The sequence below is a fragment of the Leuciscus leuciscus genome (genome assembly GCF_965113295.1).
Source record: "Leuciscus leuciscus genome assembly, chromosome: 4".
NCBI lineage: Eukaryota > Metazoa > Chordata > Actinopteri > Cypriniformes > Leuciscidae > Leuciscus > Leuciscus leuciscus.
This window is the reverse complement of record NC_138728.1, coordinates 5,087,659-5,106,638: the sequence shown is the minus strand read 5'-3', so window position 1 is coordinate 5,106,638 and position 18,980 is coordinate 5,087,659. Positions and strand designations below refer to the sequence as shown.

Below are 18,980 nucleotides of genomic sequence, written 5' to 3'. Positions count from 1 at the left end.
TAAGGCTCTGGTCTTGACATGACAGCTGTTCGTCTAGCACTCTCGCACACACGCGCACACTCACGAACAGACATCCACACACACATGCTCCCTGTGCTCTGCGCACTCAGTGGGGTGTAGCAAACGTTACAGGGTAAGAAATGGGCTGTGCATGTGATGGTGTTGGCGGTGGATACTGTTTTTCAAATGAAAATGCACTTCACCCTCATGTGAAAAGACATTTCAGAGGAGCGGATTTAGAAAACAACCCTCACCTTGCAAATGAAAACATGAACAAAACACCAGAACCATTAAGGCAAGAACAGCTGGAGTGGTATCTGTAACAAAATTTGCGTGTTCGGGTACATGGATATGCCGTACTCAACTTAGCTTAACTGGTTCTCCACTGTCAGTTTAAGTACAAGGTTCTCAAGAGCAATGTTTTAAAATTCAAACATTTGTTTTTAGACTTAGAAAAATGAGATAAGAAAATAACATTGCCAGACAACAGAGACATACCATATGGATCATAAAACTACAGGAAATAATTTAAGTTGCAAATCGAAAACCACACGACAGGACCCGCCCCCTTAAGACCCGCCCACCAGCCCGCCCCGCCCCAACCCAACCCTAAAAGGAAAAAAGATATCACTTACATTTAAACCAATTTATCCTCTCGTGAAGGTGTATTCCAACAGTTAGTCACCCCACATGTTTTGTTTACTTACAGTGAAAGAGAAGTCTGTTGCAGATTAAAGCATTCGTATTTCAGTTTGGGAAAAACAAGACATCCTTGCAATGCAACTGAGCGAAAAAAGCATCTTCTGGTCTTCTCGTTAGTGCAACTTTTTAGACACAAATTCCAGTGATTCCTTAAGGTAACAGTTTGATTTCTTTTACACCTGTTCCAGAGTCTTCCAGATATCCAAAGTCCCTTTTTGATGTATCCATTTTTTCTTTTCTTTTAATTTTTTTTTCACATTTTTTTTTTTTTTTTTTTTTGCGTATTGGGTTTCAAATGGCCTTTCGCATTGGTTGTTTACTAGAACATAAACGTGAGACGTGTCCTCTGTCCGTTCATCATCTTATTCCATTCGGACGGTTCAACTACAGGCCTCGAAAAGGGAGCGAGAGGGAAGAGGAGAAGGAGAGAGCTGTACAATTGAACACATCCCTGATCAACCAGGGCATCCAAACAAAAACCACATCAGAAAAACAAAAAATGCCACTGAACCTTCATATAACACAGTAGGGTTCCCTCGGTAACCTGGATTTTCTGCAGTAGAGGAGCGTGGTGCTGAAGCATCGCCGGAGCTCCCGGTTGGAGAAGATGCAGATGAAGGGGTTGACTCCCGCTTGGGCGAAGCTCATCCACACGGCCGCTGTCAGGTAGCCTCCCGGGATCACTGGGCCTCGGGCGAACACCCTCCAGTAGCAGGCCACCAGGTAGGGTCCCCACAGGCTCAGGAAGAAGAAGGTAATGATGTAGAACATCCTGCTTATCCGCTTTTCAGTCTTAAACTCGTCCAGCACCAGCAGACGCCTGCGGCCCGCCGCATTGCTGTTCTGCCGGATTCCCAGCAGGGTCGGAGGCGTGGGACCCCGGCCGAAGCCGGCCAGCCAGTTGGCCGCGGCCTGGCCGCTCGCTCCCGGGCCGTGGAAGGTCCAGTTCTGGCTGACGGCGGGCACGAACTGGACCGGCTTCATCTTTCGGCGGTCATGGACGAAAAAGATGAGCTTGAGGTAGACAAGCTGGGTGGCCAGGAGGATGAGTGCAAGGAGCAGCATGAAGCCCAACGAGTCATTGGCACGGAAGGAGCGGTGCTGGAAGGTGCACTGGTCCTCCTCGCGGATGAAGGAGTACGTGCCAACGTCCAGCACCGGAGGGAACGCCATGGCTACCGACAGGGTCCACACCATGCATATGACGGCCAGGCATGTCCAGAAGGTCAGCCGCTTAGTGTAAAAACGGTGGTGGGCAATGGCCAGGTACCGCGTCACGCTAACGCAGAACAGCATGAAGGCAGTGTGGAAACAGGAGAGCACGCCCAAGAAGGCGATCACTTTGCAAGTCAGGGTGCCGTACGTCCAGGCTGAGCCATTCTTGACGGAGGTGAACACGAAGGGGAAGCAGATGGCCGAGCGCAGGATGTCCGAAGCGCAGAGGTCCAGCAGGAAATAGTAGGGCGCTCGATGAAGGCTCTTGTCTTTGACCAGCAGGATGGAGATCAGGAGGTTTCCGACCACGCCGACGCCGATGATGAAACCCAAGGAGGTCAGTTTAAGGAAAGTGGCGAGCGGAGAGACATTCTGCAAGATGTTGTGGTCCCCTGCATGGCTGTAGTTCGCCATAGATGGAGAAGGGATCATAGAGAACGCTTAAAGCTTTAGCCAAGTATCATGATCTAGATGGAGAGTGGAGCGATAGATCCATCTGGTGTGCTTTGAAGCAGGTTCCAGCCTTGTTCTTCGCTGCCTCTCTTCTAAGGCATCCTTTGTTCCTTTGTCTCATCACACCTAAAAGGATGCCTGAAAAACACGATCCACCCATTAGGATTCGCTCACACAAAACAAACTGGGGGGCTTTGCATTGCATCGCTCATTTCTTTTGTCATTGAGGCTCTTTTTTCTAATTGCATACAAAATTGCGGCTGCAACGGTATGCCGTCTATGTCGAGCTCACACAGTTGCTTAATTCAGCATAAGGATTCGCCGTTGGACACCAACATAAATCCTGGTTAAAATAACAGACCCCCACCCCCAACATCTCCCCTTTTCCAAGGCAAATTAAATAAATAATAGCAAAGAAAGAGAGTGCAGTCGACAAGATGCTCATCACCACGACCAGACATCCGTCTAGAGGCGTATTCATCTGTGGTATAATGGAAAAAGACGTGGAATCTAATGATTGTTATCAGCTACACCCGAAAGGAACATTTGTCTAAATGCAGCAAGAAAAGCTGTTGATCACACCCAAAGATCCTGCAGAATCTAAACCGTGTTCATTCTCTCTTGTTTATCATGATACTGTGGAAAATCAATCATGAAGCCTTATTTGACTGGCTGTGTAAAGGAATATGAAGAAATGCATCATGTTATATTTTATATATAAAAATATAGATTATTTGTGGCTTCCATACAGACGTTCAGTGCAACAACACAATATAATGCAAGTCATTTGGGGAAAAGCACATGCTTTAGAATTACATCTCTATTTTTTTCTCTCTCTAACCTAGATTTATTTGTTTATAAACAATTAGTATTGATATGACGACGAATTCGAGTAAAGAAAATAAACAAACAATGGATTGCATCTATTATCCGACTCTATACATTAGCCGTCGTTTCTTTCATAGCTATAAATGCACGAAGAGCCTTTCGCTATATAATAAATAATAAACCTTTGTATACAGTTGCATTTTTACAAAATCATCCACCATTGAAGACGTTTTAGTGCGTTGTATCAAAATAAGCAACAGATACAGGATCATTTGGGTGAATGCGTGTGAATTTAGCACACAAGCGGTCAATTTTTCCCTTTGCTTTTTAAAACGGAATGATTTCTGGATGGCTGAGCGTCCATTATAGGCACAGCAATTCCTTCAAATACATGCATGCAAATATATCGAGTGTAACAGAGACAACGCTATAAAATATCAATTAAAAACATACCTGTTGATATTCCCCCTTTGTTTCCCTGGCGGTTATTTACATGGCAGCAGTCACTTTGCCGTAAAAAAAGGTTTAGTTTTGTTGCCTGCTCTTTTTCCCCCACTGTGATTATACAGTAAACGGTGCGGACGGCGCATGCGCACTGGCGCTATTTGTGATCCCAGCAGCAGCAGCATCATCTGCACTGATGGGTGCAGCAGCATCACGGATCCCTTTTGCCCTTTTGTATAATATACATCGTCGCATGTGTTATAATAAATGTTTACTGTGTATACTGTATCTGTCAATAGCCTATATGTCACTATATCCATCTATCTATCTATCTATCTATCTATCTAGTCTGTCTGTCTATGGGAGAGAGAAAATAATGGTGGGCTTTATTTATAATAAAGCCACCTTATATTTAACAAAACTTCATTCTTGTTTATACTGTATAATGTGTCACCGTGTATCATACTGTATTTGACTAATGAAACCTTGAACTTAAACTTATCTAATCAGGGGTATTACTTTCATTGTGTATTTGAATATGTTAGAAGGAGTGGCTAGCCTATATTACATATGGTTCAGCACAGGATACACTTACTCAGCATCAATTATTGACACTGCCTATTGTGTGCGATACACCTCATTGCCCTGAATAAGAACCAACATGGGTGTCTAGTTCTATTGCATACTTGGCACTGGACATGCAGTAACCCCAAAGGTTGTTTTTGAACACTTAATAATAACTTGATCATGTAGAATGGTTGCGACAACCTTTTACAAGCTGGACCGGCATCTAGTGGCTAAATTTCCTTTAGCTCAAACAGTAAAATAAGGTGCTAGGCTCAATCAGACTGCATGCACTGAAAAATGTACACCTTGTGTGCAATGCAAGTTGTAAAAATGCATAAATGAATAAATAAATAAAGTGTCCAAATCCTTTTTGTCTTCATTTTAAACAATACGTACTGTTTTATATAAATTGAATACCCTTTTGTGAAATGTTTTGCTTGAGAAATATGACTGCCATCATTTAACTTGGTTTATTATATGTATTTCAATGACTTAGAAGGAATGACTTTTGCAACCACTGTATATGCAGTTTATTTCAGTGTGCATTTTGCAAAGAATTGAAAATGAAAGCTCTATTCAATTTTCAGAGTCTATTAATTTGCAACAGATGCAAAGCCTCATACTTGGACAATAGGCACATATAGTTAATAACATGTACAAACTTTAAACAGACAAAGCAAACGTCATCACCCTCCCTTTCTAAAGCACATTGGCAAAGACATTAAATGCTTTATGCAGACAGAGAAAGCATTCAACAATTTTAGGAGTGAAATTGAAAGCAGATTGTCTTGCAGTGATTGTAACATGGCAGGAGACCATCACAAGCCCGCCAGAATGTCCAAGTCCAAAGGAATGTGTCAGAGAATGTCTGCATGATGTTGTTCTCATGCAGTGATAATCTAATGGACTTTTCAACGCTGATAACGTAGACGTTTCTCACGTGGTGAACAGTGGCAGGAAGGATAGTGTCACTGAAATGGATAATACGTCAAGAATAAAATCAACAGCTTATATTATCCATATAGGTCCTTTCCTCTGCGTGCATTTCCAATTCTCTTGAGTAGAAATGCATGACAGTCCTTCTGCACTCAGTCACATTTCCGTATGAGGCCTTGATCAGCAGGTTGGTCATCAAAACTGGCCGTTCCGTGTGCGCGCGTACCAGCCCAAGCACGCGCAGATTCCCACGAGCGTCACGGTCGCGCCCAACAGTAAAGCCAGCGCATCTCCTCCGTCAAACGCCTCGACGGTCTGGACAAGCGCCAGGAGGAAAAGCCAGAGCATCATGTGTGTGTGTTGGTCTTTGGGAGCCATGTTGTTGATGGTCTGCTGTGAGGAGGGAAGCGCGACTGCAGTGACGACGCGTCAGGTGATCTCGCTGCATTTCCTGATTTTGTGAACCATACCCTACTATGGGAAAGGTTTGGTTATTAATATTGATAAGCTACGGCGAGCCGCAGGCGCGTCGTTAGACATGGGCCTCCGGGGCTTCAGCCCCGGATGTTTTTTTTATAGCCCCGGATCTCAAAAAAATTAATTTATTGATCATTATTATTAGGCAAAGTGGCAAGCAGCACGAGTCCACGAGCCGTGAGAGCAGGGCGTGGACAGTAGCGTGAGTGTTAATGAGTCACCTGAATTCAAGTTCAAACACCGGTTTCAAGTTTCTCACGGATGAACTTCGGGGGCGCGCGCGCCGCACCGGTTTAAAAAAAATAACGCAGTCAGCACCGCCGCACAGTCTTCAGTCACACCAGATGTTGTCAGGCTATATGTCAGTAAAACTCAGAAAAACGAACTTACTTACGTCGTGCCAGCCGTTTGATCGCGGCTCAATCACGCGCAAATGCGGCGCGCCCTGTATCACGCAAAATAAACTAGCATGCAACGTCGTGTTCTGTCGTCAATTAAGTATTGAAATAACCAAAAGGGAGATTAAAGCTGCGTCAAAACTCTATGTCGGGGCTTTTGTATTCCTTTGTAGGCTACATAAATGTTACACATTTTGGCGTAGCCCTACTCAATTTTCATTATTAATATTCTAACATTTTATCAATATTGCAAAGTCATCAAAACTAACTAAATATTTTGTGACCAAAAATGTGAAAAATAGGCCTACATCTAGCCTAAATGATCGTTCATGACATTCTTTTAACTATAAGCCACCCAATTTGTCTAGATCTGTATTATTTCCTTTGTATAATGTGCTTAAATATTGCTGCGCAGTCGTGTGATTTAGTCTGCTTGATTAACATTATTACAATGTATTCCTAACTCTGATATGTAGCCTATATATAAGGTCCTCGAATGTGTTCGAATATTTCACCAGCATCAGCCTTTTCACAGTTTCTATCACTCCGCTTGTCTGTGTTTGCACAACTTGCATCATTAGGCCAGTAATGGTGACAAGTGACTGTCTTTATGAGTGAACAATTGAAATTTAATTGAACTGATTTAATAGTGCCAAAAACATTGATTAACTCAAGAAAGAAACAAGTTGCTGAAACGAATCTTTAATGCTAAAAAGTTTACATCTATGCAAAATAATCCTTGAAAGATTTCTCATTTAAGGCCATTCCTGTTTGGAATATGTGGTTGTGTATTCAACAATAAGCAGAAACATTCTGCATTTCCATTTTCTAGTGTGGATCATTCATTTCAACATTTATCCTCATTCTCATGTTTAAGAATCTGTTATCTGCTTGACAAATCATTTATGCTACTGCCGACTGACATGCTTTTAAAGCTATTGTTATCAAAAAATGTTGGCCGTCAAACACCTTAAAATGTACATATGTAAGTCTGAGAAATAAAAATTTTCTCGGGGGAGCATGCCCCCCAACCCCCCTAACTACCTCACATCTGAATGTGTGTGTCTGTGTGGTAGTATGGCCTGGTGTGGCCACAGTGCCAGGACTGAATTTTTTAACCAGTCTGCCCCCCCTGCATATAGGCCTACAATATACATTATTCTCTGTATCGAATCATGTTATCTTGTTACCCACCCTAGCCCCTGACGTTTAGGGCTCAGCCCCTGATGTTTTTAAAACCTAGAAACGCCCCTGGCGAGCCGTTGGAAAGTAACGATGCAACGTCAGCGTCACTTAAATAATATGTTTTTACAGTTGGATGGCAACGTCTGCATCGGGTAATTAATATTCATGAGCCTGGCTACATGTTCCCATAGTAGGATTCGTAATTTCGCCCCCTCATTATGCGTTTCACATGCATAATTGTTCACTATAGGGATAATAGTCAAAGTAAAGTATTTTTAAATGTTTATTTAGAGGCTAGATTCTTGAAATATTGCTGAAGATGGTTTTTTTTTGGAACAACCACTTAATACCCAGCTAAACCAGCAACCAACTAGCTTGCACTGAATTGAGTTGGCTTTAAAAACAATTTTAGTTTGAAGTCAAAAACGAAAGAAGAGTATTTGCACTTTGAGCTGGGAGAAATTCCTATAGGGTTTTAAAAGAGTGGTTTTCAATTTATGAGAAAAATTGGGTCAGTGGTTAAACTCTCCATGAAATCAAAAATGAAGTTTTTTTGGCTTTTATTGTGAATATGTTAGCCTTACTGTTATCTATTAGCTAGTGTGCTTCAAAACAACGACAGAATTCACATTAAGAAGCATTCAAAACTTAGAGTCTCTAACTTCCATCGGTGACACAACTCTGCATTTCAGCTTCTCATCAGATTTTCTGTCCAATCAAATGCTCTCTAGAATCTGACAGTTTAATATGCTTTCCATTGTGGCAAATGAAGTCTGGTTTGACGTTAGCGTCACATGAACCGCCGCAGCTCCGGTCCAGAGACTCGATAGATCATATGTGCAAGTCGGCACAGACCAGAAAACGTATCAGACCCATTTCGATTCTGTACAGAATGATATTTTAAAGTGATATGGAGGAGATTAGTAGGATAAACGGTTAGAGATTAGGAGGAAACTGCGGCTTTACCGAGCTCAACGGCTCTGGCCGAGCTGTGATATAAACTAAATGCTATACGCTGATTTCACGCAGCCGCCATTTTGAAATCGAAAGTGAGGCTCCGGTGGGATGAACCCCGGAAGTAAAGATAAACAACAATGCCTTGGATTACCAACCTGAAGCTGCTGCCGCGATTTACACTATTGGATGTTACTATTCAATATAGCATATGCATATAGTTCATTCCTGCTTCTTTTTTTACATTCTGAATTATATATAAAAAAATTATTTTATTTATAAATGAATTTCACTGTATATAGTCTAAAGTATGAAAGAAATGTATGTACATTTTTAGAATTGACACAACATCATTAAACACAACAATACGCCATCGCATTCACGACTCTCCTGTGATTAAAGGCGACACTTCCGGTTTTCTTCCCACCGGAGCCTCGCTTTCGATTTCAAAATAACGGCTGCGTGAAATCAGCGTATTGGCTATGGAAGTCAATGGGGTCCATCAACTCTCTGGTTACCGACATTCTTCAAAATATATTCTTTTGTGTTCCGCAGAAAAAAAGAAATTCATATGGGTTTGGAACAACTTGAGGGTGAGTAAATGATGACGAAATGTTCATGTTTGGGTGAACTATTCCTTTAACCATGGACCTTATTTTGCTTTTCCTTATTTTGGAAAATGCCATTCTAAATATCGATAAGAAAATCTCAAGGCAATCAATAGCAAGTTATACCTCTGAGTTTGCCTATAGATTGATGTCATGACTGAACAGCTCAATAGGTTTAACCAAAAGAAAAGACGTTAGTCTTTCATAGCTTAATTAACTAACATGGGCCAAGACATTTTTTTTTCTTTGGACAGTTTCTTTGGAAATGGACATTGGATATAAAGGGTTCCTGTAAGGATGGCCTTGAAAATAATAATTGGCATATGAAATTCAGATAAAAGAATCACAGATTATACATAACTGCTTAATGTGACGCCATTAATGCAGACCCAGAACCAAAGATAAATTGCCCATGGTTGCATTTTAAGCTGGTTAGATCTGTTAGAACTGTTAACCGCATGGCAGTTAACAAAATACATTTATAAAAACCGAACAACTCACCTATATGTATTCACATAGTTTATAAAACCAAATAATATTTTAACTGAAAGACAAAGGGGAATAACTGAGAATAACATTTCCAGCAAGAAAATCTTGAACACAGTGATGGCTTAACAAAAGTGACTAAAGAAGCATAAATTAAGAAGTCACATTTCTGAACTTTATTAAACTAACCAAAATAAATCAGATCTAAATAACACCAGACATTTTTTCATAACAGCGGAGCTAGAATTTATAAAAATGTTGTGCTAGTGCATGAAAGCATTTCCATCAAAGATTTCACACTTTGCTGATTAAAATAAAATGAAACTGAGTTTTTTTGTTGTTTGCTCAGAGACTGGTTTAGGTTCTGTGAATTCTGAAAAGGTTTCAGCTTAGAGATGATGCCTCTTAGTTTGATGGTTTCACATTACATGTAGTTTTCGGTTGATTTTAAGGCCTCTGTTATTAAGTAGGTAATAACATGTCAGCGGATGTAACCAGAACAATAATATATCATTACAGAAAGTTTGTCTTTATTGTTCTTATTGAGTTAATTTGGTGTTTTTGTTGTTTCTGATTGCCCTTGTTGTGTGTGTGTGTGTGTGCGTGCGTGCGTGCGTGCGTGCGTGCGTGCGTGCGTGTGTGTGTGTGTGTGTGTGTGTGTGTGCTTGTGGTTTTTAGAAACCTCTTGAGAACCTCATTCTTTATCACACTGACAGCAGGTGAGAGACTGAAGAGTAAAAATTAAGATAAATTATCAAGCCATCAAATGTCCTCAGTAATGATTCATTTTGATTGGTAGGTCTCCCTTGACAATTTATAGTCGTAGATAAAAAGAGCGTCACTCCATGTCAAATTACTGTCTACCTTTGTGTACTTAATGCCATGAATGATAGCTTATGTTTTTCATTCCAAATATGTCTGAAAAGGACATCTCTCAGGGATCCTGCCAGCTCTGACTGCAGCGCTGTCCAAAAAAACAAATCTGCTCCAGTCTTCTGTGTTTCCACTACTGATGTTTCTTTTTAGCCCATGCCACAGATTAATTGGCATATGTCATGGTGGGGTCTTAGCACTTTTGCATCTCGCTATCTGCGTGCCGCGCAGATCTATGTCATTTAATTAGAGCACACCTGCCAAACTAAAAAGTATTGACCTTGTAAGCCTGCCATGGTGCTTGTACGACCTTGTCTTCCTCCCACCGACTCGCTTCCCTTCCCTCCCACATGCTGGCTCAGAGATTATCACCTGGTTTGAAATGCAAGCTCTTTGCTAAAGCATTCATTTAGATGCAGGACACATACGGCTGGAGATGAATGGCACTGTCCTCACCTGCTAGAAAATTTTATTTTCGTATTTTTTCGACATTTGCCGATTTGAGCACTGATCGATGACTAGGGCCTCTACATGGCGCTCAAAGCCGGGTGGGATGGTAGGGTTGTGGAGAACTGGATGATAAACACACGTGGGTGGTATATAAGAAGATGGAGTACAGCATCCAAAAAACAACTTGTATATGTTGGCGACTAGCAATACTGGTCTTTTTTTTTTAGCTGACTTAGTAGGAGTTGACAGTATGATCTTATATCACTGTACGAGATCATTTTGTTTGCTATTATATATTGCAATATATTTATATTAGAAAAAAAACATTTGTTATAAAAATGTATATAAAAAATCTAATTCTCATACTGTGATATAAGGGCATTTATATTTAGATATTTAGATATATTTGTTATTGATGTTTACAGTAGTGGCCAAAACCACTATTTTAATGACCCTACAAGTTTGATTAAACCAGCAAAATATGAGGGAAAATATTTATTTTACAAGTGTATATATATATATATATACACACACACACACCAGTTTTTAACTGAAAGACAAAGGGCAATTTCACCATGAATTGAATTGCTCGAATTGCTCCAGGTGAAACTCGAAAAATTGTAATATCGTGCAAAAGTTCATTTATTTCAGTAATTCAGCTTAAAAGGTGAAACTAATATATTATATTGACTCATTACATGCAAAGTGAGATATTTCAAGTCTTTATTTGTTATAATTTTTATGATTATGGCTTACAGCTTATGAAAATGTTAAACATTTCTGAGATTTTAAATTTGGGGTTTTCATAAGCTGTAAGCCATAATCATCAAAATTATAACAAATAAAGGCTTGAAATATCTCACTTTGCATGTAATGAGTCTATATAATATATTAGTTTCATCTTTTAAGTTGAATTACTGAAATAAATGAACTTCTCACGATATAATTTTTTGTCGAGTTTCACCTGTGTATATGTGTGTGTATATATATATATATTAAATATGAGGGGAAAACAAAACACTAAACTTGGTCAAGGTATTTAACTGACAAAATTATCTGGCAAAAAAGGCAAACTACAGGCACTCAAAAAAAAAAAAAAAAGGCACAGAAAATGCATAGAAATACAGAAAGCTCACAGGAAAAAAGCACACATTGACTCCAACATAATCAGCTATTAATAATAAGATATAATAATAATAATATTTTGTTAGTTCTCTCTTGTTTTTGTGTGTGTTCATAATTTCTTTGTATGCCTGCCTGGCCAAAAATTGTTAGCCATATTTAGCCATAATAGCCATTCACACACTTGTGACACATGAATTGAATTGCTCGACAATCATAAACTACTTTATGCTTTGGTATGAACTGTATACCAACATTTTGTTTGACATATTTCATCGTACTGTAGGTATATTAGTTTAATATATTTGTATAGTTGTGTTTCAGTTCTTTTCAGTTTTAGGCTACATTTACACGGCAATGATGTACTAAAAACTGAAAAGTTTTTCCTTCGCATTTGTTGCGTACAGACACCAATGTTGTCAAAAAGATCCCCGTTCACACAGATCTGCGAAAAAGACAAAGAAAATGCTGTATTATGCATGCCAGGCCAGTAGATGGCAATGTCACTTGAAACACTACACACCTATAAATTGAACATGTAATAAAGTATGTGCATGATGCCACCATTTTCACAAATTCACATTTTGTAGTTTACGTGGAGATGATAATGGTATCGTTTTCTAAAGGTGTCCAAACCGCCGTTGTCGTGTAAATGAACGCCAAAAAATGCATAAGAAGTTTTGAGTTTTGAGTTGAAAATGGTGTCGTGTAAACTTGCGGTCGTCCATTACACAACAGACCAAAGCATCTGTACTGGAATAGAACAAAACACTCTTGATTAATTGTGCACTGAAATAGGTTTCTTAGTAGAGATAAGACTTGGAAAAGATGGGAGTCTTTTTAGAAAGACTTTGGTACATCCATAATGAATTCCTTTGAGGAGACATGACGAATGGATTGTCCTGTGGCTTTTGTGCTAATGTTCTGGATGTTAAATACTTAACAGAGCTCAGATGCTGGCAGAGACGAAGGGCGAATGGTCTCATGACTCATGGCCGGACAACTGAAAGAGGGACACTGAAATGACTTCAAGGTAAGTGTCTCCCACAAAGCATCTGGATGTGTTTTCCATATTTATCTCCTCCGTGTTATGGTGCATATGCTAAGCAGATAGTGTTTGCACTCAAAATCTGAGAGTTGTGGGACAAAAATCAAGAAATCAATTAAGTCGTTTGATTGCCTTTTAATCCAATTATACCTCTGAGTTTCTTTTTTTTTCTCTCCATATTGCTCCATCTCAAAGTGAAGGAAGCTCACTGCCCTAGTTTCAATCTGGTGCGCTGTCAAATCTTAATGGATTTTATGATCAATGGTTTTGAGACCAAACCGCTTTATTTTCTTGTTTTGTTTGTGTTCTGTCTGGTGTTTTTTTTTTTATCTCTCTCTCTTTCTTTTACAAAGATAAATTGCACAGAAGTGATTGCGCTCCTTTTCTTCCACCGCTTCTGAATTCCCCCCTCGAGTGCAGGCCTCCATCTGAGAAACCCAAAATCCAAAACCATTTCATGGGCCAGTGCCTGGGTGGTTACAGCGGGACCTTTTTGCCTCTCAAAGGCTAACCTGTGTGGTCACTCAAGCAAAACATCTTACATCTTCATTTTCTATGTATACATATGCATTGTGTACTGTGCATTGTAGTCATGCAAATTTAATGTTGTGTCATTTCTAAGAATCCTAGTAAGTATTCTAAGTATATCAAAAATAATAAAAAATGTATTGGCATCGATGGTTCCATGAATAACTTTAAACATCCATAAAACCTTTCCAGCTTCTTTACAGTGGAAAAAGGTTCTTAAGAAAAATGGTTCTTTTAAGAGCTGTTCACTGAAAGGTTCTTTGGCAAACCAAAAATGGTTCTTCTTTGGCATTCCCTGCGAAAACCCACTTTTGGAACCTTTATTTTGTACCCAAAATGATATATCAACACCACATTTTTGCAGAAGCCATGGCTTTCTCCTTATTTGAAAACTTAATCTATCTGTCAGAATGGTAGGATGAAACAAAATGCTTTTTTATCTCATGAAATTCCTTTTCTTCTCAAACATATGGAGATCATTGGGAATTTTTTATTTATTTTTTATTATACATTATTTTCACATTATTTACAATTATACATAATTACAGATTTATTTTAGCATACAATATTTTTTGGTTATATTTTAGCACTATTTTTGAATAAACTTTTACACAAAGATCCTAGTACCCCCCTGAAGCCCTTGGATGTCGTGGGTACAGAGTGCGGCGCGGGACAAGTTTTGAATTTCTGATATTTGAATTACTGATATGTGCGCGGGAAGCGGGAGAAAGAAATGACTTGTTGGCTCCCGCAAAATATAATTATCTAAAAATAACAGCACTCAGAAGTCTGTAACTGGAGATCTGAGGCGTCGTGTGTGGAAATTTGAAAAAATAGCCTAAAGACTGGAATTAGACAGAATCTAACTGGTAAAAATCCACGTAAACCTCTTCCTACGAGCTTTTGCAGGCGGGAAAGGGACAAAATGTGAAAGTTTCAGGCGGGAGCGGGATAAAATATAGCATATTTTTGGCGAGAGTGGTATAGAATCTTGCAGGAGCGTGCGGGAGGAGTATTGAAAAATCCATCCCATAATTTCTTTCTTTTTTTAACCTTTTCTTAACCTTTCAGTTTATGTCCAGGTTTAAATGCTGAAAGATTTTCAAAGTGGACTCAGTCCTTTGCACCCTTATGTAAATACTTCCGAACTGCTTTTTGGCTCTCTAACTAATGCCCACAAACAAAATATAGTGCTATGTCAAGTCAAGTCACATTGTTTGAAAGCAGCTTTACAGAGATAACAGGGAAATAATGCAAAAAAGTTTCCAGACGAAAATAGCATCACAGTCCAGCTTAAGTTAGTTCAGTGATGTTTCATTTTTGTTTTAAGTTATTAATTTAGTTTACATATATATATATATATATATATATATATATATATATATATATATATATATATATATATATATATATATATATATATATATATAAGATAGATAGATAGCCGCTCTGGAGTAAACCGTGATGTCATCGTCCAGCTGAGTTCAGTTCTTGTATAATAGTGTCAATGCAAGGCAGATCAATATAATTATTGAATATTAAATTAAATGTTAGCATTAATGCTTTCCTCATGGAGTGATTGCATGGAGTGTATTTCTGCTAAGAGGAGTTTTTTCAGGGTAGAGAGACGGCAACATTTCAGTGGTTTCACTGTTTCCATGGTGATGCAGACTTCAGCCTCGCTTTCGCTGTTGTCATGAAGCTCTCTGCCCTCGCTCGGGGTTCACAGTCCACATGAAAGCATCAGGAGAGGATTCTTGGCTGTTTCCAAGAGGGATGTCAACAGACTAATAATTGGGCCATCAAGCCCTCGGTGAACGTGCTGATTCCTCAAAGCAGATTTCATCAGTAATTCTCTTTGTCAGAGGTTTTTTCCACAGTGTCAGTTGCAAACTGTCAAAAAGAATTGTTAGATGCCGACACCTCTTGTGGTCCCTTCTGATGGTAGTATCACTGATTTTCATTTTGCCAATCTGTTTAATCATTTTAGCTTTATTAAGCCTTTTTTGTGCAAATAATTTAGTCAGTCTTTCAGATTTCTGGCATGTAGAAGGTATAAATGCTGAGCTACGGCATCTCTGTCATGCCAATCAGCACGCTTGCTTTCTGTCCGCTGTGCATGTGAATAAACAATCGCTGTTCGATGTGAGATGTAGTTTTCCCTGATTTCCTCTTTGTGTATGCTGTCTCTGCGTGTTAACGCACCATATACATAGTGCCTAGATGTGTTCCTGTTGCTTAAATAGTAGAGAATAGCACTAGCAACAGCAGGTTATGGGTTTAACTCCCAGGGAATCCATGAACTGAGAGAAAACATGCCTTGAATGCAATTTGTCCTCTATCCCTGCTATCTTAAACCAGTCTAAGTTGGTTTGCTGGTCTGTTGACAGGTTTTAGACAGATTTTTGGCATTTTGTAGCTCGGAAAATAGCTAAAACTGCCAAAAATCCATTTTAACAAGCTAAAACTAGCACATTTCTATCTTAAACCAGTCTAAGCTGGTTTGCTGGTCTTCCAGGCTTGTCTGTTGACTGGTTTTAGAGAAATGTTGCCACTTTGTAGCTCGTAAACCAACTAAAACAGATGAAAAGCAGCTTGACCAGGCTAAGAGACCATCTTTTTTCACTGGTACTGTAGAAACCAATCTAGATATGCATATTTAACCATAATTGACTGCTGCATGCCCATCTCAGTGCTTAAACCAGTATGCATTTCCATGCTGGTTTAGGCTAATAATGTTAGTTAGACCACCCTTCACCAGAAGATGAAGTTGATCGACCATTGCTGTTCTGGTTTGAACAAGATATTCTGTTCATTTAGCAGTCCAGCAGGGAGCAATGCATGCTGGGGATGCAACATATGCTGGTGATTTTTCACTGGTCTTTTCTGTAGGGGTTGTGCAGGCTCTGTCGAAAGTGGCAGCAAGCCCACAATTACAAATGCGTTGTCCATCATAATCGTAGCGCCATCCCAGAATTCCCTCCGCGGCCCTGTCCACAGGACCTCTGCTGCTTTCCCTCCATGAATCATGTCCAAGTGCGTGGTAAACAACCTATTAAGTGACCTATTTGTCCGTGGCCAGTTCTGCTAGCTCACTCACGGCAATTACTTTGGCTGAACGTCTGCGGTGGAGCACTTCAGAATGCTTCGCTTTCAAATCGATGAACACCCCCTCCCCCTCTCTCTTCGAGAAAAGCACAGGCACTCTACTGTAATATTAAGATTACGTGGAGTGGTCCAAGACTGTACTGTGAATGTATAGCAGATTCATTGGCTTTGGTTCAAATAGCAAAATCCATTTCACTTGGCTACATGCAGTTTTGATCAGGAAACTCCGTCAGGGTTTGACATCTACATTCCTGCTTCGAGATATGGCATGGAGTCTGTAGCAGGTGTTATTTTAGATGAAGTTTGATGGATACTGATGCTTGGCGGTCAGGTGTCACACAGTGGAAGTATCTCACGAATGCAGCGAGAGCTGCGCAACCGCATACATGTCAGTTCCATTTAGTTATGAAGATCGTAGTTGTACATTTCCAACAATTGAGCCGTCAGCGCCTGCCAATCAGGGGAAATGAACGACACTGCTGATTGCACTGCTGGTAATTACAGAGTGCAGCGAAAGCTCTGCTGTGTCAGAGAGGTGGGTTATTTTTAACCATGCATTTCTCCTGTATTCCAGGAAGGACTTACAGGTAAAGATGGCTCAGACTGAGGCAATCATTATCCTTCATTGGGAGAACTTTTCAAAAATGACATAAATATGGTCAAAAGTACACTGTTTGTTTTTGTCGGCCGGAATAGTTTCAAAGCAAATTACTCCATTCCTGCTTCTGTGTGTGAAACTGGGGCTCATTGTGTCCATATCTATCGGTTTGCAATGCTTTTAGAGACCTTGTGAAATCTAAGTTATTGAGTTTATTGGGTTTTAGTCCATGTCTGTTAGCTTTAAATCCATTAAGATGCTGGTATACTGCTAAAGTTGTCTAAATTTGCTGTCTTTCTCTTTCAGAAAGATACAGAAAATGTACTGATGGACAAAAAGAAAACAAAAAAATATAGGGAGATGATGGGGTGAAGAAATGACACATCAGAGAGACTCATTTTGAAATACCAGGTGAATGTCTTTGGATGGTAATTTGTAGTCGTCTACTTTAATGACCACGTTCTTCTGGTGGGAAGATGAGAGGGGAAAAAGAAACCGAAAAATCATTTTGATAAAAACAAGATTTGGAGGAAGAGACTTTTCTGTGCCTCTTACGTCACCAGACAGAATTGCAAAAAGTATTGTTTTCAAACAGGTTTCCTGCTCTAATAGGGGGAAATATTTTAACATTGAAGAAATTAATCATCTCTTGGGCCTGAATGTCCGGAGTAATGGGCGTGCTGAAAGTCAGGTTGTGAAAGCTGTGTGTTAGGGTGTAGGGTCGGGTTAGGGTTTAGTATTCGATGTAGCATTGTGTACCTTTCGCCACACCCCCTACCTTTTGGTACGTCGATTTCTCCGAACTGCAGCTATCCCTGTCTCGTTTTTGAGTGTTGAACTGTTCAAACATGTTTACCACTAGACAACTGTTGATTTTCTCTGTAAATAAATAAATAAATATATAAAAAAATTGGCAGATATGTATAAAGTGGTGAGTCAGTTATAGCACCACATGGGTTGCTGATTAATTGATGACTCAGGCCGATCTCCATAGCTCCCAGTCCAAGGAAATATGATCCATTGTGTGCCACTTCATTTATAAGACAGCAAGATTCATTCTCATGAGTTAGTCACTTTTAATAGTGCTTGAAGTACATTTCTCTTTGTAGTCATCAGAACATGTGAATGCACTAAAGTTTAAGCCAATGTTTAAACAAACACAGCATGTGTTGCAGTGACTAGAAAGTCAACATGAAATAAAAATTCACTGTATTAACTTTCTTAATTGTGCATGGTTCGTATGGAATGCCCACTTTTCAATATTCAATAGATTTGCAAGGGAATATTTTGAATATTCTGTTTCACTCATAAGTAGAATTGCATTGTGAATGTCATTTCATGTTGACTTTAATAAAGGTAAAAGACATGCACACACTGTCAGAGATGCTGCAAGCCTTTGTTTTCCCTCTGGAGAGACGTTCAGTTTTATTGGAGTGAACATTTTAGACGATAATTAATCTCTTTGCTTTTCATACCATAACACCTTTCAGCGTGTTGTAACTCTTGGTGTCATCCGCACAGCAAGAAATTGTGGTTACAAGTCACTCTAATGCAATTAGCACATCTTTTTTTAGCCGTAATTTGATGTTTGGATGCCCTATGAATGCAAAGTTCCCTGACTTGGCTTCCTATTCTTAAGTGAGTGTAGAAAAGGCTGTTTCCATTGGCTTTCTTCCCAAGGTTTTCAGACTTTTTTTAATGCCTCTGCCCTTTGCACAACACATTTTTAACATTACATCGCAATTAAAATATAAATCTCAGAGTCTGCATACCACACGCACATGTCTAAAGAAGACAGCTTTCGAGAACTATGTGCCATTTAGTTCAGGATCTTCTATGAAATTCCTCTTAGAATCCCTCTCCAGTCATGCGCTATAAGTGAGGTACTTCTTAAATGCATAAAACATCTCTGCCCATTAAAACCGTGATTCTTCTACTAGCAATTTTGTCTAAGAGGTCTAAATACAATTTGAATGAAATGATGGTACCATCTAGAGCTC

General features: G+C 39.5%; 2 protein-coding genes across 2 annotated transcripts in view; one reads left to right on the top strand and one right to left on the bottom strand.

Annotated features, from left to right (window-relative positions):
• Window positions 1-913: 913 nt before the first annotated feature.
• Window positions 914-5,341, bottom strand: gpr85 (G protein-coupled receptor 85). Its single transcript, XM_082168461.1, has 2 exons — window positions 3,652-5,341; window positions 914-2,508 (listed from the first exon to the last, which is right to left on the bottom strand). The coding sequence occupies exon 2, from the start codon at window positions 2,347-2,349 to the stop codon at window positions 1,216-1,218; it is 1,134 nt and encodes a 377-aa protein (XP_082024587.1). The 5' UTR covers window positions 2,350-2,508; window positions 3,652-5,341; the 3' UTR covers window positions 914-1,215.
• A 94-nt stretch (window positions 5,342-5,435) lies between these two features.
• The window catches only part of foxp2 (forkhead box P2), a 147,283-nt gene continuing 133,738 nt past the window's right edge, over window positions 5,436-18,980 (top strand). The window contains exons 1-2 of the mRNA XM_082168394.1: window positions 5,436-5,578; window positions 12,645-12,731. The gene's annotated coding sequence lies outside the window, so the exon portion shown is untranslated. The remainder of the gene's footprint in view (window positions 5,579-12,644; window positions 12,732-18,980) is intronic.